The following is a 24,045-nucleotide window of genomic DNA, read 5'->3' as shown; positions in this document are numbered from 1 at the left end:
CATCTGACTGCAGCTTGAGCATGATCACTTTATGGTGCTGGCTGCTTCCAGAATGGATAATTGCCTCCTGAGGTTTGACAGAGAGAAACAGATAATAGTCAGGACCAGGATAGACTACACTAGTTCTTGTGATTGTCCATGTCAGTAGCATCTTCTTACCTGTTTAAGACTGTCTCAACTGTCCTTAAGATTTGAACACAATACAGCCGATACAATCTTGCCACTTTCCTTTTGAATAGACTTTAATTAATTGAGAGCGAAGTGAAAAATGCAGGTTACATTTTTAGTGTTATCATTGATACGTTGTAAGATCAACACCAAAACAGTGATGCATCTAACATTTATACATTTCCTAACTTCAGTTGTCAAAGAGCAAATCATTATCAGTATTTTTATTTACACAATAATTTCAAGCAACAGTAAATAACAAACACCCTCGTTTGCACACACACACACACACATACACACACCCAACCACCTTTAAACAATGGATTTCCTCACACCAGTCTCATTTTTTTCACATACACTGGTAGACTCAAAGTTATCAGTGGAGATCCTGGACCAGCCCTATTTTCTTTCAGAGTCACTTTAATTTTTACAACTTGAAGCCACATAACCAGCGTGGTCTGTACACTCAAAGGACACCCCAAATGATAATAATGAATTCCACTTTTTGTGTGTGAGGAAATATGTACATCTCTGAAGATGCATAGGATTACCGCTCAAAAAAGTCAAAAATAAACAAAACCAAAATCTCAGATCTTCAAGCACAGTTTCTTAACAGCATTGTGCTAATGTTAACATTGTATTAACTGAACGGAAAAATTCTTTTAGGTTTCTCTACAGAGGTACTGGTTAGTTCGGATTCTTTTTTCAGCTGCTTGAAACACACGAAATTTTTAAAGTTGCATGGTAGTCCTACATCCTGCCTTCCAGGTTAGCTGCCTGCCTAACCTCCGGAATGTCGGACGGGACTCACTCCCGGTGCCTTGCTCTCTGATTTATTTCTTGCTGTTAGTAAATGGAAACCATGACAAAGTTTACATTAGCAGACACATACACATGCCCTGGCCTATAAATATTCTATGATGGAAAATGGTACAATGACTCCATTCCTAGTGAAAAGAGTGTAAAAGGAGAAGAAGAGGGCGGGGGGACATTATCAACAATGGCTCTTCTTACAGTGAAAATCCAGACCAAATGGCAGAGATGGGCTTTTAACTAACTGGACATTGTTAGCCACTTCTCCAGGGCCTTCGAGCTGACTAAAAGCAGGCAAAGCAGAGCCCAACTCCTCCGGGCAAACCTGGTAGGATCCAGTGGTACAGGCATCTTGTCTTGGAAGCTGGGTGAAGATCACCTGCCATTTCCTTCTTAGAGAGGTGAGTGTGGAGGAACTTTAAAGTCAGATTGGAAAGCAGTTCACACACTGTCCTGCCTGGGCCACAGAACTGTCCCCGGGTCGGACCCCTCAAAGCGCCAGCTGGAGTTTGGTCATGTTTCTCTGGTGCATGTTGTGATGGCGGACTAGTTCGTCTGACCGGGCAAACTTTTTCTGACAACTGGGCCACCGACAGCTGAAGGGCTTTTCACCTGTTGACACAATTGCCAGTCAGAGACACTTGCAGCAGAGAGACTGGGCACAAGTTCAACTATCAAAGGCCTGAGTTAAATTATCCCAAGACACCCACTCCCGATTCCCTCTAGCTCTTTCCCTAGGCTAACAAATCGGGCTCATTTCATAGGCAGCCTTGAAACAGCAGCACCTCTGGGCCCTTAAGGATTGAAAAACTGTAAAAATTATAAAATATTATTCAGTCAGAAGACTGGGGAAATGGCAGAGAAGGAATGAGTCTTGTTAATGAAAGCGTCTGGGCAATTCATATGTCATCAAGGGGGAGAAACATTTGTTTCGGCCTCTGCTATTAGGCCATTTTGGGAATTGTGTAAATGCTTCCCCTCCACTGCCTCTTCAGGGAATTGAGCTCATCTGGGCTGCAGGGGCTCAGGATCATTACTCTGGATACTAACGGATCGATTGCCATCCAATAACAGAGCTATGACTGTAACTTTACTGTGTCTGTCTGTGTAGATATTCTGAATGGGCTGGATATTTTAAAATATATCCCTGACACCAGTTTGCAGGATATTTGCTTCTTTAACATTAAAGTGTTACTCAGAGTATAATCCCTATCATAGTTTTAAGATTCTTAACAAGATTGCCAAAAGATTGAGACTTTTCCATCTAAGGAGCTTTCAGAAGTTCCTTCCAAGCTTCATTCTGGATAGGGAGGATAAAGAGGGCCTTAAATTAAATATGCCCAGCCTTGTGCTAGGCATCATCTATATACATTATTTCATGTATTCCTTGCAGCAGCCCTGTAACAGAAGCATCGGTATCCCCACTCTAGATATGAAGCTGGACATCTGGTGAGGGCAGACCCAAGCAGGACTTAAATCCAGGTCTGTCTATTCCAAGGTTCACGCACTTTGCAGTATCCCACCTCCCAGACCTGGCCATAATGGAAATAGAGCTGTGGCTTTATCCTAAGTAAAAATACTACAGGAGCCTATCTCTGGTCCACTAGGGAGATCTTTCCAGTTTGCCTTTCCTATGAGAATTATTGTTTGGGACAAGCACCAAGAAATGTCCCAGGGGAGGCACTGTCCCAGCGTCAGGACTGGGGGCTGATCAAATACAGGGTGAAACAGTCTGCCAGTGACACAGGTCATTTTGCACAGGGTGCAGATATGCACAGGGTTCAGTGGATGGAATGGGGAAGTGGGGCAGAAGGGGCAGGGTACAAGGGACGGTAAGTTTCTCACCAAATTATGAGCTTGGGACTAAGGAAAAGAAGCAATACCAAAGGCACCTGAGTAGGGCAAAATTTATGCCCATCCCACCAACTCGGGGGCACAGATGCCTTGACTCTGTAAATGCAGCCTATTTGGGCTGAGAATCTGAGACTCATGATCTCACGTTTTCCTTCCCCTCTCACTCATTGTTCCTCTGCTCTTCCTGATCTAGCTCCTGCCCCTCCACCCGACCTCCAGCCAGACTGTCAAAGGTTATCTCCTAATAGACACATCCCAACCCTTTCTCTTGTTGGTCAGTTACGCTCCTCAGTCTCTCAATGCCATTCAGCTTTGCTGACATTGACTCTCTTCCTGATTTCTATATTCCCTGGGCTGTGAGATGAACCCATGCTCTTTCTCCAACAAAGAAGGCTGTGGGATATTGTGGGACTGGGAGCAGACAGAATTGGGTTTGCTACTTACTAGCTTTGGGACTGTAAATAAGTCATTTCATGACTATGTGCCTCAGTCTCCTGATCTGGAAAATGGGGATAAAACATGCCTACCCTCCTCTTCTTACAAGGGTGTTGCAAAAATACAGTGAGATAACCCTAAGCCTTGGCCCTCCTCCCAAAGTTAGAAAATACATAACAAAGATGGAGCTATTTTCATTATGAATCACACCAGTCTTGTGGAAAAGCAAAAACTTTCAGCAGCCAGGGAATAAATGTCTTATTCCCCTCTCTATACCAGTAGAAAGGAAATAGTAGCCATATGCTGATACAAGTCTGGCAGAAACCATGACTGCTCCTGGGACATTAACTTTTAGCACAGCAAGGATTCAGATCTCTGAAAATTGTGTCATGAAATGTGAGCTCTCCAAAGAATAAATATCTGGCTTGGAAGAATTTCTGTTTTTCTGTAAAGTTGATTATCCTATCAAACTGAGTAATGCAATGTGATGTGACAGAAAACTGGGCTACTTCAACTCTTCCTTTTGTTCTGAACGCTCAGTAATAAGTTCTTTTCACATCTCCCTTTTGCTAGTAGTTCCCACCCACCTCTTCTGAAACAATGTTATTATTTAAAGACAGCCATGCTTTGTTCTTCCTCTCAACTGCCTCTAAACCTGCTCAGAACTTCTGCACTAGACTTTTCCACTCTCTCTCATCACAAACAACTTCATTCAACAGTATTTTTTTTAAAAAAAATAATGAAAAATAAATGTGAAGAAAAGTTTACGCACTTGTTTTACCTGTATGAGTCCTGGTGTGGGTCTTCAGGTGGTCAGACCGGGAGAACTTTCGCTGACAAGTTTTACACTGGAATGGTTTCACACCTAAACGGACAGAGAAGGTCTAGCCGCAGCCCTAACAATGTGGGAGCATAACGAGGCCCACAAGGCCTGCTTCCTGGTGGCCCGAAGAGCCGGGCATTTCCAGCCACCTGTGATGTCTGTCTCACCCTCAGATTTCCCCAGATCCCCAGGCCTAGCATGAAACCACCTGATTCTGCAACAGTAATCCTTGAAGACCTGCTTCTGTTTTGGGAACAACTAGTCCTTAACCACAAACGTCCAGCTTCTCACCAACGTCCCAGCTGTGTCCGAGACTGAAAAAGTGAATCACACACTATCAATTGGATTATGCTCTCCACCACCCTGTTCTTTGCTGCTGCTCAACGTGTCATCAGCAGATGGCTGGTGGGATCCCACTGTTCCGCGGTTTGCTGGAGAAATGTGGGCTGTTTCCTTTTCTTTCTTTCTTTTTTTTTTTTTAAGAACAGGAAAACCCCCAGATAGTTGAGGGGGAGGGAATTATTGGAAAAACTAAACAAATGGCTAACCCTCTCCCATCCATATTCAACAACAAAGAGAATCACAAAAGCAGCTGAAACCCAGAACATACTACCAGCAAGAAGTGAGCCTACAAACCTGTGTGTCTCCTTTGGTGTCTTTTGAGCTGGTCTGAACGAGAAAACCTTCGCTCACAGTCCTTGAAGTCACATTGGTATGGTTTCTCACCTTGGGGAAGACACACATTCCATTTGAAAATGACACTGGAGATGGGGATGTCATTAAAGGCTACTTCTCCTCAGGGAACTGAAGGGATCCCAAAATGCCTAAGGCACTTGATGGACCTTGCTAGGGTGGTGAGGCCAATGGCAATGGGAGGCTAAAGGCCCACCTGTACGAAGCTGGGTGTAGAATGGGGAACTGGTTAATTGAGGACGGTCCCTAACCTGCAAGTTACAAGTGGACAGGAGCTCAGGTTCTGAAGTCTGACACTAGGGTCACATCCAGCTCTGACACTTAAAGCTCTGGGTGAGGGGCTATTTCCTTATTGAGAAATGGGGCTGATAATCTGACAGCTTCAAAGGATTTATGAGCAGATTAAACAAGACCATCCACATAAAGAGCTTAGCCCAGAGCACTGCTAAAAAAAAAATAATAAATAAATAAAAATAAAAATTAAATTAAATTAAATTAAATTAAATTAAATTAAATACTGGTAGAGAATCTTTAGATCAATAATAAACCAAAAAAGTGTTAACTCCTAAACTGAGTTGGAGGCAGAATTCTGGAATGGATGTGCCTTGGAGCTGGCCTCATGAAATAAGTGTTTTATGTTTTATGGCCTAAAGATTTGGTGCTCTCCACTACTGACTTCTCATTCCTGAATCAAGCACAAAAAGCCCCATGGTTGTGAGACACCCAAGTTAAACCAGGAGCCAAAGTATTTAGAAAGATTCTGGTATCCCTTTATCCGAGAGACATCAGTAGTGGGATTACACAACCTTCTGCCTCAGAATGCAGAAGCCCCACCCCTGTCCTTGCTAGAGAAAGTTCAGCCAAATGCCGGGAACTAAGCCCCATGAGTGCTCTGAGCGACCTTGGGCCTTCCCACCTTCTTATGAGAATTCTGAGTCACCAGTGTTCTGGGATGGAGAGCAAGCTATCCCAGGACCAGTCAGTCTTTCTGTTGCAGGGCAGTCCTTAGTTGCCTTTCAGGCCTCATAACTTCCTCTATTCCCCCTGATTAGTCTGCATTCCTGCTATCCCAGAGCTCACCCTTCCCCAAATCTGCCTTGCACTTTGCTGACCCCAACCGCCATTTGTCCCTATCTCCATCTACGTTCCCACCCATCAAAAAGTCTGCCGTACATCCCTCTCTAATGCCCTTTGTTTCCTCTTCAATGCCTTCTTGGAAATTTCATGTTCAGATTGAAAGCCCTTCCTTCCCTCAGTACAGAATTGATCATAGAACACCTAACGTGGGAGTCTGTGTCCAGGGCTGCCTTTCACCGTGGGCTGGAAAATCCTGAGGGCAGAAGCCTCCCGTTAACTTTGTATTTACATCTGGCCTGGTGCCTTATACTTCAACAACACTACTCAGTCTAATATCTTTTCCCTGCCTTTCTGCTTCTGCTCCTTCTTGACTTCCTCTACTGTACCGTACCAACCCTCTGATGGTTAGCTTAAGCCCTTCCTCCTTCTGGGATGACTTTAGCTCAAATCAGCAACTCTCCTCAAGTTCCTCCAGCCTCTGTTCTAGTACATTATCCTATGCTCTCTTCATCTCTTTTCATTTGTGTGTAGCCTAGCTCCAAAACAGACTCTAAACTTTTGAGAAGGGAGTTTGTGACTTGGGAGTTAAAAGGCATGAGTTTGGGTCCTGCTTCCACTATATCCTACCCACCTGATAACTGTTCAGGTGTATGAGGATTAAATGAAATAATGCATGTGGAGAGTCTGGCACATAAAAAGTATTTAATACAGAAGTACTTAACATTGTTACATATAGATAAGATTGCATTCTTTCAAGAAAAGGGCTGCAGGACTGTTAAATACCAGGCTGCTGTCCTGTCTTCTGCAAAGAAGAGCTTCTTAGAGCCTCAGGTGGGTCTGAGGGTCTTGGTTAGCTTGTCCACTGCTTTCCCTTCACACGGACATCTCCCCTTTACTGCTTGCTAAGTGTCTCTTCCCCATTAAAGGTTTCAACAACCATATTGCCTTCAATGCATTCTCTTGCATTTCTCCAGTCACAATTTTACTCCATTATTTTCCTTATAACTTTAACAGATACTTCTCATATGATCATATTTGGGGAAACATGTAAAAATATAACATCCCTAGTTCTCTCACCTTTAGCCTCAAAGCATGTGGTCTACTGAGTGCGAACTCACTCTCTCCTTCAGCTTCCCCAAAGCAAAATAAGCAGTAATAACAAAACAGTAAGGGTAGTTGTAACAATGAAGCTGTCCTTCCAGTTATGGGGAAAAAATGACACCAACCCCCCTGCAGGAAAGGCTGTGTTCCACACTCTTTCCCTGCAGCCGACACTCAACCACACTCCCATCCAGTGCCCACAAGGCCAACAGCAAACATCTGTGATCAATAATAAAATCACATCCAAGATGGCCAAGAAACAGACGAGGCCAATTCTCTTCCCTAGAGGGAGGCAAATCCCTTGACCTGTGGGAAAACCCAGCCTTCCTTGACACATCATCAAAAATCATGTTGTTTTTTTTTTTAAGATTGAAAACAAAAATTAAACCTACAAATCCATTTTCCTATTCCTATCTGGTTGGTTATTACTAATCAAGCAGTTAAAAGTTTTTCTTTGGACCATCTCTCCTTAAGTCTTATGATGACCTTGCCCATCAATCTCTCAAACTGTCTTATTACCAAACTCCCAGAATAGGTCTTCTCTCTTTAGAGAGCCTAATAGAGAACCTCTCTCTTTAACAAAACAATAGTGACACTATTGTTTATTCAGGCCATTGACATAGTGTACTATACTACATGCTTCATATCTAATGCCTTTAATCCAATTTTATTTTCAAAGATAATCTAGTTTGGGGGCACCTGGGTAGCTCAGTTGGTTAAGCATCCGACTTCAGCTCAGGTCATGATCTCTTGGTTTGTGAGTTTGAGCCCCACGTTGGGCTCTGTGCTGACAGCTCAGAGCCTGGAGCCTGCTTCAGATTCTGTGTCTCCCTCTCCTTCTGACCCTCCCCCACTCACACTCTGTCTCTCCTTCTCTCAAAAATAAATAAACATTAGAAAACATTTTTTAAAGTTAACCTAGTCTTAAAAATTACATAAGGTAGGCATTGTCATTTCCATCTTCCACAAGGCAAAATGAGGACCAAATGCTCAATGTCTCACCATTTGGTCGTGTAGCCTGAATTCAAAGACAAGTAAGTCTCTTTAGTTCTGTGGAATTCTCTTTCCATCACTCTGCTTAGCCCTTCCTGAAGACAGTTTACTGACTTTTTTATTAAAGGATGGACAGTCAGGATGCAAAATGCCCCTGCAGCCTTTTTTTTTTTTTTTTTTAATCACCTTGGCCAGACCTTTCAAAGCACTGCCTACTGTCAATCCAAGAAATCTCCTGTGTCCTTAGTGGTGTGACAGCCAGGAGTAGGAGCTCCTGAACCACCCTTGCCCAAAGGCCACCGGAAACAAGGCTGGACAGCGGACACACTTACCAGTGTGCTTCCGGCTGTGCATCTGTAAATGTGACAGCTTAAAATATCTCTTATTGCAGCCCGGGTAAGCACACATGAAGGGGCGTTTCTCACTGGTCTCCGATGCCGACCGGACAAGAGTCGGGGCAACTCCGGGCACACGTCGCACATCCTGTAGGCAGAGTGTAAGAGAATGGAGGCTTTAAGCCACATGTGAACATTCGTGTCAGTCCTGAGGGAAAGTGAGCTTTAGATTAAACCTGAGGAAGGGATGGCAGATATTAAAACCTAAAACCATTTCCATGCATACCTCAGATGCCCACAGCAAGCATCACTAATGGGTGACAGAGCAGGACATTCTACAATGCAATACTTCAACGTCATCACTATTGATCAACCAGAATCAGTACTTCATCTGTCTGTCTGGGGACACTGATCCAGAGGATCTGGCAAAGAAATTCTGATGCTATAAGAGCTCCCAATCCATCCCATCCCTCAGCTTCTCCACTTGAGGCAGTGAGGTCTGGAAGTCCAAAGTCCCAGGTTCTATTCTACTTCCTCCCATTTGGACACATGGCCACATGACCTCAGGCCCCACCTGCAACAGGTAGGGAAGTCCTTATTAGAGAGAAATATGGGATACTAAATGAACCCCAAACTGACCACACTTTCCATGTGGGAGTAAATGACAAGGAAGGAGGAGCCCCTGAGATTTGAGGGTTCTCTTTGTGAAGGGGCTAAAACCACCAAAAGCCAATGGTGTAGCCAGTGTAAACATTTAGTAATACCACCAGAAAACACTGTCTGCCTTCTGTGCACTTTACATGTCCTTCACTGTTTATTCCCTTGATCTTGTGGGAGTGGGTAGGTGAATGGTCAGTCCTTCATGACAAGGTGCTAAAAGGACATAGTGAGGCAAATTTTTCCTGCTCTCAGGATCAATGACCCCTAGACAGGAGCAGTGGGAGTGCCCCAGGGGCCACTGAATCCTCCTTACTCTCTTACAGATGTGCAAAAGTCAAGACCAAAGAACACATCTATGTTTTAAGACCTGGAACTGCCTCCGAGCTTAACCCATCCCCTGCTCTGTGCATTTTCCACACTATGCTTATGTTCTAGTTTCTATTTCACACTGCTTTGCACTGTGAGAGCTTCTTTTTTGAAGGAAAAGTACTTAGTGACATACAACTTTGCTGTTGACAGGCCACAGTGTCTCAAGGCAAATGGTGGCGTAAATTTAAATGGTGAGCCAGCTACGTTTGAATGGTAGACTCTAGGAGAAAATGAGTCGGTAGTGAAACAGCACCTGTGAGATCTGGAGTCTATCAGCAGCCATGACAGCGAGTCTGACAAACCGGGCTTTGTGGAAAGAAAGACAAATGGAGCTTCCTTCACTTCCTTTAATTCAATCTAGATGCAGTGCACACAGCACTGGGATATAAAACTGAGTTGTCAATGTCAGTCAAGGGTCCTGGTGGAGGATTCCAGTGGTATTTGTTGAAGGAGAGACTGGGATGACTCTTCCCATACTTCCATCAGACTTCCGTATTTCTGCAATCCTCGGCTTTATTCTCACCCCTGGAAGGTTTGGGCTGAGGGCACATGCTGTTCTGTCACCATGATGCTTCTGGAAACATCAGTCAGAACATCTCAGAGCTACCTGCCCCACACGTCATGTGGGGACCTGGGTCACACACAACTTTTTTCTAGAGTACTGATTATGCTGGTGAAGTATAACCACAGTTACTCATGTTACAGCCACGGAGTCACAAGTGAAAGCCACACACGCAAACCCTTGGTCACTGCGTGTGGTTCTGACCTCCCCAAAGAGGCTCTGCTGAGGTGGCCTTCCATTGACTTCCCCGAATTCTCCAGAATGTTTACCTTTTTACTTTTCTTTCCTCACTCTCCTTGGAGACCCCTCTCCTCCAAACTGTTCACAGCCCCGTTTCCCTAAGCAATGCAACGTGGTAGTTAAAAACAGGGGCTCTGGAGTCAGGCAAAGCTTGCTTTATAAGTAGTTATGTGATTGTGGACAAGCCACTCATCTCTGGCCTTCAGTCTCCTCATCCATAAAGTGGAGATAATAATACCTACCTCGTAGAGGTGCACTAAGGATTAAATGGAAAAAGAAAGTTTAAGTATAGAACCTTAAATGCCTACTGCTGAACTGTGTGAGTCTGAACTGTGTGATTCCAACTATATGACATTTGGGGGAAAGGTGAAACTACAGACACAATGAAAAGATCAGTGGCTGTCTGGGGGAGGGGAAGAAGGGGGGACGGATGAGTAGGTAGAACATAGACATTTTTATTTTTAGGCAGTTGAACTATTCTGTGCAATAATGTTAACGGTAGACCCGTGACATGACACATTTAACAAAACCCATGGAACCACACAGCGCAAAAAGTCAACCCTAGTGTAAACTATGGACTTTCATTAACAGTAACACACCAATACTGGCTCATCAATTGTAACAAGTGTACCACACCAATGCAAGATATTAACAATAGGGAAGACTGTGGGGGAGGGTGGGGATGAGGGAGAATATGGGAACTCTGTACTTTCTGCACAATTTTTCCTTAAACCTAAAACTGCTCCAAAAATTACGTCTATTAAGACAAAAAGCCCATTACAAAGGTCAGCACAGTGCCTGGCACATAGAAAGGGGGCAGCACCAACAGAGTGGGCGCCATTACCATCATTATGGTTAGTAGAACACTCGGCAAGACAGAGCCTACCTTTGGGCACTTTACAATGCAGACCAATTCAAGGGTCTGACTTGGGAAGTCAGGAGTCCAGGTCATTAGTTACAAGAGCCTCAAGCCCACCTGGAGGAGTGAATTAAGCAGTGAAGGGGGAAGGGACGGGATTCTGCCAGAAGCATCTTGGTCTGAGTCAGGGAGATGACCGCGTTCACAATGACCTGTGGACAGGGGGCTGTCCTCTCTGCCCAGCGGGAGAGGAGAGGTCTTTATTGTCAGAGGAGCCTATAATTAAGAACAGACTTACCAGGGCCAAATGGCCATCAGCAAGCAAGTGAAAGGCTGTTGAGAAGGAAAAGAGGCATTGACGTCCCCTTCCAGCCAGCCCCCTTCCCCTCGACATGAGTTCTCACCTGAATGCCCCTAAAGACGCCATGGGTGTGTATTCTGTACTGGGCACCGCAGAGGATGGGCGTGGTGTGGTTATCACTCTCATACCCTGTGCTGTGGCTGCAAACACAAAGAGGGAAGAACAAGGCTCAGGTCGGTCCACAGGCACCCTTTAGAAATGCGCGTCTGCAGCAGAAGAATGTTTTTAAAAAGCCCACAGGACAACAGCCATTGGTTTTTGCGTCCTTCGCTGCTCTGGAAGCAGGGCTTTGTGAAGGGCAGGGGGCTGTTCAACCCTTGCATCACCACCACGCGGCCCTCCCTTGTGCTCAGGGAGGCCATCTGTGTCTATGCCTCTCAGACAAGCTGGGAAAAGTCACAATGGCTTTCATCCCCAGCAAGTTGTTTACCATCTAGCCAGCAGAACAGACAGCTGCGAATGTCTCCGGAATGAGCAGATACCTCAAGTTTCACATTAAGTTCAATGGATTTTTGTTGGCACCTCGTGGCTCAGTTTTTACCAGATAGCCCCAAGAAAGTGATGACACAGAAGAAATGTCACATTCTCAGAAGTGGGGATTACACATCAGTGACCCTTCTCCACTTAACCGACAGATAAGTTTTCCAGATCAACTTAACTCTTTGCAGCCAACCCGTGCCATAAACGGACACTGGATAATCTTCCGTAACATTAGATTGCCTAGTCCTCTGGTTGGTGCTCAGGCTAATCCTGGCCTTTCCAGCAAGGGCTCAGGGATGTGGAACATTGAAATGAACAACTTGAGAGAAGTGAATACTCTGAAAGTATTCTCTCCTTTAGGTCAAAGCTGGTATCTGTTCTGCAATTATTTTACTTCCAAATGAGGCAGAGTAAAGATTCTTATCTACATGGGCAGGACATTATAATCACATCTAGAATCACCACAAGGAGCTTCTATGAAATATATCTGTGAAATGGTGCAGCTGCTTTGGAAAACATCTGGCAGTTACTCAAAAGATTAGACATAAAGTTATAATCTGACCCAGAAATTCCACTTCTAGGTATATTCCCAGGAGACATGAAAACATGTATCTACACATAAACATGTACACACTGTGTATTAGCAGTATGATTCGTAATAGCCAAAAGATGGAATCAACCCAAATGTCTCTCAGCTGATGAATGGATGAACGTAGTATATTCCTAAACTGGAATATTATTTGGCAATAAAAAGGTGGGAAGTACTGATACATGATAATGTGGACAAGCCCTGAAAACACGCTAAGTGAAAGGAGCCAGCCACAAAGGGCACACCTATTGTGTGCATCCATTTATTTTTTTTTTAATGTTTTTGATTTATTTTTGAGACAGAGAGAGACAGAGCATGAGCAGGGGAGGGGCAGAGAGAGAGGGAGACACAGAATCCGAAGCAGGCTCCAGGCTCTGAGCTGTCAGCACACAGCCCGACACAGGGCTCAACCCCACAAACCAAGAGATCATGACCTGGGCCAAAGTTGGACGCTCAACTGACCGAGCCACCCAGGCGCCCCAGTGTGTGCATCCATTTAAACAAAATGTCCAGAATAGGCAAATTTATAGAGACAGAAAGTGGTTTGGTGATTGGCTGCCTAGGACTGGGGAAGCTGAGGGAAATGGGAGAGTGATTGCTGAAAATGTCCTAGAACTGTGGGAGCGGTTGTACAACTCTGTGAATATACTAAAAACCACTGATGTCTCTACTCCAAACGAGTGGACTGTATGGTATGTAGAATTTATAAAGCTGCTTTACAAAATTAGCTTGGGGAATAATGAGGTCCATGCACAGTCTTTTTCCCCCCAAGCCGCCAGGTGTAATTAACTCACTGTCAGGGCTGAGAGCCTCCACCCTCTGCCTGTGTTACTCTAGAGATGCCAGGGGTCCCAGTGTGGGAGGCAGGCAGCTTGGCTGATCAGCCCACTCCATCTGAGGGTGTGGGGAAAACCTGGGGCTGGCTCAACTCCCACTTCCACGAGAACTCCTGGAGAGAAAGGGTGTTTGCCAGGATGACTGACATGGTCCGCACATCCCGCAGCCACAGCAGCTGTGGAATTTCATGTTTCATTCTGGCTCCAAGCTTTTTAGAAAGAATTGCCTGTCTCCCTTGCATAGATAGTGAGAGCAGTTTCAGGAACTGGGTGGCAGTTTACAGTCATACTATAAAGGCAGTGGGGATGTAAGAACTGATGACAGTGGTGATGTGGTAGCAGAAAGAGGACAGGACAAGAATGACGTGGCCAGAACATTTTGCCTTGAAGGCCATGAAGACATGCTGCCTCTGTGTGGCTTCATCATCTGTATGGAGCCAAAATGTGACTTACACATTTTCTGGGGCTGAGGGCTCTCTAGGGACACAATTGAAATCTGAATTATTTTTAAGTTCTGCTATCAAAGAGGAAGAATTAGGAATCTGTTGTCTTAGCAGCGGATCTCTGGATGTTACTTGGGTTCCTGGAGAGTGTGAGAAATAGATTTTCCTCAAAATACTTGTTCCAGGAAATGAAGTGCTATACTACTCAAAGGTAACCTCATAGCCAGATGTAAGCCAACACACCGAAGAAGCAACCAGAGAGGTGCCTGGGTGGCTCAGCCAGTAAAGTACCCAACTGTTATTTTCAGTTCAGGTCATGATCTCACGTTTGTGGATTCGAACCCCGCCCCGCATTGGGCTCCAGGCTGACAGCACAGAGCCCCTCTTGGGATTCTCTATCTCTGCCCCTCCCCCACTTGCACACTCCCTCTCTCTCTCTCTCTCTCTCTCAAAAATAAATAAACTTAAGGGGGGGGAAAAAAAGGAGCAACCAGAAACAAGACTCTACCTGCCAAATAAACCCCTAGGTTCTATCAAATCAAGTCCATGAATAAAAACTACAGCTGGGTCCTGCCTACTGGCTTTGGTGTTTCCAGAAGACAAACACATCAATGTAATTCCACACTGTGGAAACCCTACAAAGCTCTTCCCAGTGTGGTCTGCCCAGAACACTAAGTATAACCCACAGGTATTTACTATGGTGACAACTCTCTCTAGATAAGTAAAGGAAATCAGGTCAGTGGTCTTGGGACTGTATACTAACAGAGGGAGAAAAGGTATCTACTCCAACCCTCATTTCAAAGCCCTTCTAGCTCATCAACAGTTGCACAACATGACTGGTGGCAAATTTTTAAAGAATCCCATTCCATTTGGGGAGTGCTTTAATTGTGAAGAAAGGCCTTTCTGAGCCAAGCAGAAATCTGCCACCTCCTTTCTGTCTTCTGGAGAACCACAGAGTCTTAGTGTTTTACAGCCAACCCTGCGTGTCTCCTCTGCTCTATGGTAAACTTGGCCTTGAAAACAGACCAGCTTGCCCCTCTCTGTATCCTCTCAGCTGGGTGACTGAACTTAAGGCACAGAGTCCATAATGTCCCATGAGATGGATGGAATCTAACTCCTCTTCCACATGACAGTCCTTCAAATATTTGAAGACAGCTTTCCAGGGTACAGAGCTGGGGTTCTCTCAATGATCATAACAAACTGGTATCTAATTCCTTTAGTGTCTGTATCATCCACCTCTTGATTCCCTTCCTTTTGTAACGTCTCTCTCAAAGCATGGGCTTAAAATGGATCCCAGTGCCCCCAGAAGAGTGGGGAAGGAGGACCATCCATAAACACAAAAAGTTTAAGAATTATGAAAATAACATAAATGCGTAAGGCCAGGTCAGGTAACGCCAAGCTTTTCCCTGAGAGAATTAGCCTTAAAAAGTTCCAGTGACTAAGCCGTAAATGAACTAAATAGGAGTGAGGGTAGGGTTCTTAGAGGTCTGGAGCCATAAAGCCTTCCAAGAAGAGCAAGGAGCTATCTGCCTAGTGAAGAGATTTCTGGAGCCAAAGATGCACCTTCCAAATAAAGCATTCACAAAGCCCTGGATAGTATGGGGTAAAAATTTATTGGGACTTGGAGACAAGAATGTTATCATTCATGGAGCAACTCCAGAGTGGAGAGTGAATCCCACCAGATCAAGCAATCGAGAGACCCATATCTCTCATAGGGTAGAAATATATGCAGTGGCTAGACCTCCCCTCCAACCCAGACAGTGAGGAAGAAAGTAAGAACTCTGCTCTACCAGCCGAGGACTGGCAATCATACGAACCCAGTGTTGTCAGATCTTTCCATTCTCCAGAAAGTCAGAAACCAAGATCTTTATGTGAGATAGTTTCAGTGTTAAATTCTGGCAAATAACTGAGATTTTACAGAATCACTGTCAGGTCAGACAAAAGATCTCTGGCCTCAGGGCCACCTGAGGTTTGCCACCTCAGCTTTAAAGGTTGTGCAGGAAGTTTAAGCTGCAAAATGGAAAATTCTGTCTTGATTTTGTTCTCTCCTTCCATATGGCAACAAAGTAGGGGTGGGGATGCACCTGATTCTTGAAAAACTGAGCATTAAAACCTTCCAAACCCTTGAAAATGTGAAAAGATGCTACACCTATACAGCAAGCTTGACCAGTGCCACGATGGCAAAATCCAGAAGCATTCGTCATCTACAGGTATCAGTGGTTTACCTCTAAACTTCACTGGCCCACTTGCAAGTAGCTTTAAGCACTGGAGCTATAGACAGAAGACTGTAAATTCTAGTGTATCAGTTTCCTACAGCTGCTGTAACAAATTATCACAAATCTGGGGTCTTGAAACACAAATTTACTCCCTTACAATTCTGCAGATCAGAAGTCTAAAATCAGCCTCGGTGTCCTAAAGGCAAGGTGTGGGCAGGGCTATTTTCTTCTAGAGGCTGAGGGGAAAAATCTCTTTCCTGGTTTCTAGAAACTACCTGCATTCCTTGGTGTCTTCCTCACATCACTCTGACCTCTTGCTTCCTTTGTCACGTCTCTAACAACTCCTCTGTAGCCAAATCTCCCTTCTGTCTTCTTCTTACAAGGACACTTAATTCCATTTGGAGCCAACCCAGATAATTCAGTATAATCTCCCCCATCTCAAGGTCCTTAACTTTATCCCACCTGCACAGTCACTTGTGCTACGAAAGGTATCATTCACAGGTTCCAGGAATCAGGACTTAGATATCTTTGGGGGTTCATTATTCAACCTACCATACCAAGGGAATCAGACTTACTCAGTTTCTTACAGATAGATACATTTGAAAGAGCTCAGTTAATCTGGATCCTTTATCTCCAGATGAATCTAGATGACTAGTCCTGAAGAAAAACATCACCTCCCCATCAGACCATTAAGGCATCAAATGAGACTAGGTAAATAAAGCACAGTGCTTGGCACATGGTATGCCCTCGGTAAATGTTTGCTATTACTTACTAGTAAGATCTGCATTTTGCAGCAAAAATATTGAGATTTAAGAAGACATTGAGTTATCTGCCCAAAGTCAGACAGATGGCAAGTGGCAGAGATGGGGCCTGAATGCAGGACAGCCCAGCTCTTCTTCCTTCAAAACTAGCTAGACAATTCTGGTGGTATAACCCCATCCTGGGTTCACGTCTATCATCATGACACTGGACTAATTCCCAGCTCTTTTCTCCAGTGGTATGAATGAAATCAGGCATGCTGAAGGCTTAAAAATGTTGTGGGAGTGGGTAAGATAAGAGAAGGGGAGCAGTGAGGAGGAACAAGTTTAAGATACTTAGTCTTCAGTACACTCCAGCTTCTGCTCTGAGGCACTATTTTTATTATGGTATAAAGAAAGCACAAAGCTAACTACGATAGAAATGGCCTGCTTAACCTTTTGGGATGAGCACTGGGTGTTGTATGGAAACCAATTTGACAGTAAATTTCATATATTAAAAAATAAAAAAAAAATAAAAAAATAAAAAAATTAAAAAAAAAAAAAAAAAAAAGAAATGGCCTGCTTATATGTGACAGAGCAACCAAAACTGAGCACAATTATTACAAAGAAAATTCTTTCCACATAACTGGGAAAGTACACTAAGCAGGAACAGTTATCAGTAGAGCATATACCTCGTGACTTTATTCTTGGAGGAGGTGTGGACTGTACATTTTCCTAAACAGCTTTAAAATGCATCAAAATGCATCCTGAAAAATTCTGCTTTTCCTAGACAGCTTTAAAGTATGTAAACATGTGTCCTTAGAAAGTTTACAAAAAGAGAAAAATGTCCCTCATAGAACACAAATTATGAACCCTCTTCATGCTAAAAACCTGTACATTGAAGTTTGGCCCAGAAAAAAACGTAATGTTAGAAGAGTAGCTTCTTTAGAAATGATTAATTTTGATATTCCACAGGCACAAGAAGATTAATAAAAAGGAATTGAGGTTTTACAGATGAAGAAAACCAGAGCTGCCCTGAAATCCCTTATCAACAGAAGAGGTTTAAAAAAAGGGGGGGGGGGGAGGAGGAAAGAAAGAAAAGAGACTTTTGAAGGTAATTAACATTTGATATAAATATTCAAAAAGGGGAAACCTCCACCTGTGACTTCTCTCTTCCACCTCTAGTCCTTGGCCAGGTAGGCATCCCCCTATCTTCACCTCTGTCTTCTCACCTCTGCAAAGTTAATCAGGTTGAAGGAAAGCACCTGGGAAAACTTCAAACTCCTGCATATCCAGAAAATTGAATTTACCCATCAATCTCTTGTCTCTGTCATCCTTGATACTCAGGCTTATATACAAGATGCTTAAATGTGTGATTCTTTTTGGTGTTGAAAATAAACTTTGCTGCAAGCCTTGAGAACCATCACCCCTGTCCCATGTGCCACTTTTGAGGGAAAAGAGCACTGGAACCATGTTCAAAAAGTGTGCCTCTTTAAAGGTTAGACACAAGAGATAAGGCTAAACACACCAGTTTAAATTACTCTTGCTAAGAAAAAGAAGAAAGAAAAGAACCCAAATCTAATCAGGCCTCTAGATCTAACTACCTATTTATATAGGAAATACAGGGGATGGAGGTCTAAAGTTAAAAAACTGTAAAAGAAAGCAATCTGTTGAATCCAGGTTGTGAGATATTTTACCTGCCAACTGACCTGCTATCTCCAACATATCAATACCATGAGGAGGAAAAAAAAAAAAAAAAAGAGGTGGGGGTGAGAAGGACAGTTACAGCATAAAAGAAACTTAAGGGAGGACAACCAAAGAAATAAAACCAAGCCAAAGAAACAATAAGCTTCTGCACAAATGCTCAGCATTCACAAGGACACACCATGCACAGAGATAGTTGGGACTTGAACTAGAGGACTCAGAGCTGAAAGAACAGGAACTTCACCTAGGAAGCCTAAGTGGTCACACCAGAATGCTTCCGTTTAAAAGCTTCACTGATTGAAAACCTAATTTCCCTGTAGCCAGAGTAATTTCAAAATTCGCTTTCACATCCACTTACAAGATGTGACTTGAGAAGATGAATACATATTGAATTCTCTTTCTGCACATAGTCAGAGGTGGTGGCAATGAAGCACAACCACCTCTAGCTCAACGTGAGTGCTTTTTTATTCTCTGTCTGGATGTGATGTGCTAAGGGCAATATTTAAATAAAATTCTGCGCAAACATCATCAGCAATGCCATCTAGCCAATCTCTTTCTTCAAGTAATTTCACCTTTTATAGTGGGAATCTAACAAATCAATTGGTCAAAGGATTATTCTGTTCCTGCAAACATAATGGAAAAGAGCAAGCAATGCAGATTCTTTTATGAATCCAGCACAGAAAGTAGAACCTAAAAATAAAACAACTAAGTTAAAGTTGATTGAGTTAAAAAAAAAAAAAAGGAATGTCCACAATCTGGTGAATCATGGGTATATAATTTCCTCTGAAGTATAGTCTACAGAAAACAATCAGCTATTTTTTTTTCTTGAAAAATTTGTCTTCCTCCTCCCTTCAGGTGTTTCATTTCAGATCTCAAGAATAAGATGCAACAATAGCCAAATGATGGAAAGAGCCTAACTGTCCATCAACTGATGAATGGATAAAGAAGTTGTGGTTTATATACACAATGGAATACTACTTGGCAATGAGAAAGAATGAAATATGGCCTTTTGTAGCAACGTGGATGGAACTAGAGAGTGTGATGCTAAGTGAAATAAGTCATACAGAGAAAGACAGATATCATATGGTTTCACTCTTATGTGGATCCTGAGAAACTTGACAGAAGACCATGGGGGAGGGGGAGGGGAAAAAAAGGTTAGAAAGGGAGGGAGGCAAACCATAAGAGACTCTTAAAAACTGAGAACAAACTGAGGGTTGATGGGGGGTAGAAGGGAGGGGAAAGTGGGTGATGGGCACTGAGGAGGGCACCTGTTGGGATGAGCATTGGGTGTTGTATCGAAACCAATTTGACAATAAATGTCATATTAAAAAAAATAAAATATGGGGCGCCTGGGTGGCTCAGTCGGTTAAGCGTCCGACTTCGGCTCAGGTCATGATCTCACAGTCTGTGAGTTCGAGCCCCGCGTCAGGCTCTGTGCTAACAACCCAGAGCCTGGAGCCTGTTTCAGATTCTGTGTCTCCCTCTCTCTCTGCCCCTCCCCTGTTCACACTCTGTCTCTCTCTGTCTCAAAAAAAAATAAATAAACGTTAAAAAAAAATTAAAAAAAAATAAAATAAAAGTTGTATGTATCAGATACAAAAAAGAATAAGATGCATTTTTTACTTTTAATGAAAACATAATATAGTTTGTGTCACTATTTTAATGGGTTTTTTGTTTTGTTTTGTTTTTGAGAGAGAGTGTGAACATGAACAGGGGAGGGGCGGGGGGGGGGGGTGTGCTGACAGCAGAGAGCATGATGTGGGGCCCGAACTCACAAACTGTGAGATCATGAGCTGAGCTGAAGTCGGATGCTTAACCAACTAAGCCCCATAGATGCCCCTATGTGGTCTCACTTTTAGTTGGAAAGTATACTATAGTAATTCTAACTATTACACCTTTTAATGAACACTTTTCCCATGAGCATTAGAAAGAAAGCTTCTCCTCTGCACCATCCTTCATTTTATTTTCTATCCAGGTCTCAAACATCCCTATGGTATCCAGCTCCACATGTTATCTGGAAGGGACGAGGACTCACCCCACTTTTATTAACTTTGTTTTAATTCTCTGTTGAGTATCTCTTGTTCTGCCCACTCCACATCCATCCCACCTTCCTCTGGAAACAGGGCCCTTTTCCTTTCTAGGAAACCATCCTTCTCTTCTAATCCTCCCCTCTGGCTCCAGGGGTGAAGACATGCTCAGGACCTGGCCAATCAGACCAGTGCATTCTCTAGCCACATGACCCAACTCAGGCCATTCAGAAACTTCCCTGGGTCTTTTGCTGGAAAAGAACCAACAGAGAGCTTTCTCCTTTTGAGGCTGTAATTGCCAAAAACCAGAGCTATTTTTGCCACAATGGAGAGAGCCTGTCTGAGAAGGCAGCCAGCACAGAAAACAGTAGAGATAAGAGACAAGGAAACCATGTCCTAATGACACCATCTGAGATCCTGAATCCGGACATGGGAGTTTTAAAATACAATACAGTAAGGGGTGCCTGGGTGGCTCAGTCGGTAAAGTATCTGACTTTGACTCAGGTCATGATCTCCTGGTTCGTGGGTTTGAGCCCCATGTCCATGCAGAGCCTGCTTGGGATTTTCTGTCCCTGTCTTTCTGCCCCTCCCCGGCTCTCTCTCCTCTCTTTCAAAATAGATAAATAAACTTAAAAAAAAAATAAAAATACAGGGGTGACTGGGTGGCTCAGTTGGTTAGGCGACCAACTTCAGCTCAGGTCATGATCTCACAGTTCGTGGGTTCAAGCCCTGCATCAGGCTCTGTGCTGACGGCTCAGAGCCTAGAGCCTGCTTCAGATTCTGTGTCTCCCCCTCTCTCTGCCCTTCCCCTGCTCATGCTCTGTGTCTCTCTGTCTCTCAATAATAAATAAACGTTAAAAAATAGATAAATAAAAATACAATATAGTAAGCTGCCAGATTTAAATTTTTCCTTTATCGATGCCAGTTACAACTGGGATTCTGCCACCTGCTATAGAAAAAGTCTTGGTTTGGGGCACCTGGGTGACTCAGTCGGTTGGGCATCCGACTTCGGCTCAGGTCATGATCTCGTGGTCCGTGAGTTCAAGCCCCGCGTCGGGCTCTGTGCTGACAGCTCAGAGCCTGGAGCCTGCTTCTGATTCTGTGTCTCCCTCTCTCTGACCCTCCCCCTCTCACACTGTCTCACTCTCTCTCAAAAATAAATAAACATTAAAAAAAAAGAAAAAGTCTTGATTCATACATAATCTAGCAGTTATCTAAAAGTAATTGGATTTATTTTTTCAGCAAATTTCTCAGAACATGGTATCTATAAATGAGTAATGGTCCCTTCAAAGTGTTACCTTTTGGAAGATGCCTACTTGTTCCAAACATGTTATCATTACTAAAACCTAAGTTGCATTCCTCTTTTGAAAGTTTCTTTATAGTTCTGGCTCCTAGGTCTTCACTTCCCATGCAATCCTGTCATCAGCTGCTATTTAACAGGGGACACAAGCTGAGTGGTTAACAGCCTGACAACAACACTTGTATAAATCAGCCCTTATGAACCAACAAGCTTTCCTCACCACTTGAAATGGTACACAAACCTCCTTCAACTGACCTTTTCCCTCTTATTTAACACTCAGAGCAGAGCTAAGAGATATTTTACATATTTAAATCCAGTTTCTCACAACTTTTTGGAGAGAACACAGTCCAAAAACGCCACAGTTTTACTGGGCCCTACCACTCGGAAGGGTATTTTTAGGTGGGACTTACATTCCTACTTCAACACACACAAACACAGGAACTACATTTTCACAGACCACCTTATTAAGACCATATAATAAATAACTGATCTCTCCTTACATGTGTCTGGCATCGAGGTGATCCTTCATCAGAATCCCAATTTCATCTAACTCACTGGGTTTACCATTCTCAATGCTTTGGCTCTATGGCCAGAAATTGCCGCTAGGGTGTCCCAGATCCACACAAGAGACAAACCCAACAGGAAAAGATGGAACAGGATCTTTTCAGCCTGGATTCCTAAAGGCTCCTACCCAGCTAGCTTACATGCCCTTGAATCTGAAAAATTTACTCAACTGTGCTCAATTACTTAAAAAAAATTATCCTCCCTAAAACCCTAGGATTAAGCACAGGGCTCTTAAGACTAGATGTCCCTTGGGGTGCTTGGGTGGCTCAGTTAAGTGTCCAGCTCATGATCTCAAGGTTCACGAGTTACAGCTCACGTCAGGCTCTGCACTGACCCTCTCCCTCTGTCCTTCCCTGACGTGCACATGCCACATGCACTCTTCCCCCCCCCCCCCACCCTCTCTCTCCCTGTCTCTCTCTCTCTCTCTCTTTCAAAAGTAAATAAATAAACATTAAAGAAAAAATTAGGGGTGCCTGGGTGGCTCAGTTGGTGAAGCATCCAACTTTGGCTCAGGTCATGATCTCACGGTTTATGAGTCTGAGCCGCATGTCGGGCTCTGTGCTGACAGCTCAGAGTCTGAAGCCTGCTTCAGATTCTCTCTGTTTCCCTTTCTCTCTGCCCCTCCCCCGCTTGTGTTTTGTCTCTCTCTCTCTCTCAAAAATAAGTAAAACGCTAAAAAAAAAAATTTTTTTTTTAAGGATTAGATGTCCTCTGCTTCTCCAGTTGAAATGGAGGCTTGTAGGTGTGAAGGCTGTGTGAATAATCATCTTTTTCAAAGGCCCCACTCTCCAAACAAACGTTAGTAACACAACAAAGGATTTCAAGGTGAAGAAACAAAAGAAAATCCTTGTACTATGTTCATGAGTGTAATCACATTCATTCTCAAAGAGATTTCGGAGCCAGAGGCATTACTGCTAAAAGTCTTAAAAAGAAGGAAATTCAAAATAGAGACATCTGACACAGAACAAGACTTGAAAAAATGTTGAGGAATACCATCCATGCTCTTGAAGAAAGGGTTAGATCTTTTTCAAAAGTCAATCATCTCCAAAATTACTTTTGCTAAGTAGGCTCCACGCCCAGCACAAAGCCCAACACAGGGCTTGAACTCATGACCCTGAGATCAAGACCCAAGCTGAGATCAAGAGTCAGATGATCAACTGATTGAGTCACCAAAATTTGGGTGCCCCCAAAGTTAATTTTTAAACTATCCATTCAAAATTCTAATTAAGACTTAAAAATAAACTTGTTATTTTAGAATTTTATATTTACAAAAAATTTTCTAAGATAATGCAGATAGTTGCCATATATCTCATACCCAGGTTCCTCTCTGATTCACATCTCACATTAATATAAGTGCATTTGTCACAATTAATGAACCAATATTGACAAAGACTTTGAAATTAACAAGGTAAATCTAAAATTCATCTTGAAGAATAAACAAGAAATAATAGCCAGAATTAGTTTGAAAAAAGATCTACAATGCTAGTAAACTTTTCTATCAGATATTTAAGTAGACTATAACAGTATGATAGCTTGACAAAAAGAACCAGAATGATCAAAAGAAGAGAGTAGAGTCTAGAAATGGACCCAAGGAATTTGATAGGATCCAAGGATTGATAAAAGTAATATTTGAAGTTAATGAGGAAAGACTGGATTATTCAAAATAGTTTGGGAATACTGGCTAGTCTTCTAGAAACAAATCAAGGTGGAATCAAGTTGCCAAATAAATGGAAGATGAACTAAATGTTTAAATGTAGAAAGGTAAGGGGCACCTGGGTGGCTTGGTCAGTTGAGCATTCGACTTCG

At 43.2% G+C, this 24,045-nt stretch overlaps 1 protein-coding gene across 9 annotated transcripts in view; it reads right to left on the bottom strand.

Moving 5' to 3' along the window:
* Window positions 1-224: 224 nt before the first annotated feature.
* Window positions 225-24,045, bottom strand: part of WT1 (WT1 transcription factor) — a 49,172-nt gene continuing 25,351 nt past the window's right edge. For 6 of the 9 annotated variants that reach the window (XM_078433356.2, XM_078433358.2, XM_060606287.3 and 3 more), the window contains 5 exons: window positions 11,387-11,483; window positions 8,290-8,440; window positions 4,730-4,819; window positions 4,043-4,135; window positions 225-1,593 (listed from right to left, as the gene is read on the bottom strand). In XM_078433356.2, the coding sequence (XP_078289482.1) occupies window positions 1,472-1,593; window positions 4,043-4,135; window positions 4,730-4,819; window positions 8,290-8,440; window positions 11,387-11,483 (553 nt within the window). In that variant the 3' untranslated portion in view covers window positions 225-1,471. The remainder of the gene's footprint in view (window positions 1,594-4,042; window positions 4,136-4,729; window positions 4,820-8,289; window positions 8,441-11,386; window positions 11,484-24,045) is intronic. The other 3 variants (XM_078433357.2, XM_078433359.2, XM_060606288.3) reach the window with 1 other exon arrangement.

Source organism: Panthera onca, chromosome D1, assembly GCF_046562875.1.
Source record: "Panthera onca isolate mPanOnc1 chromosome D1, mPanOnc1 haplotype 2, whole genome shotgun sequence".
Lineage (NCBI taxonomy): Eukaryota > Metazoa > Chordata > Mammalia > Carnivora > Felidae > Panthera > Panthera onca.
Note: the sequence above shows the minus strand (reverse complement) of the source record. Positions and strands in the feature narration are given on the sequence as shown.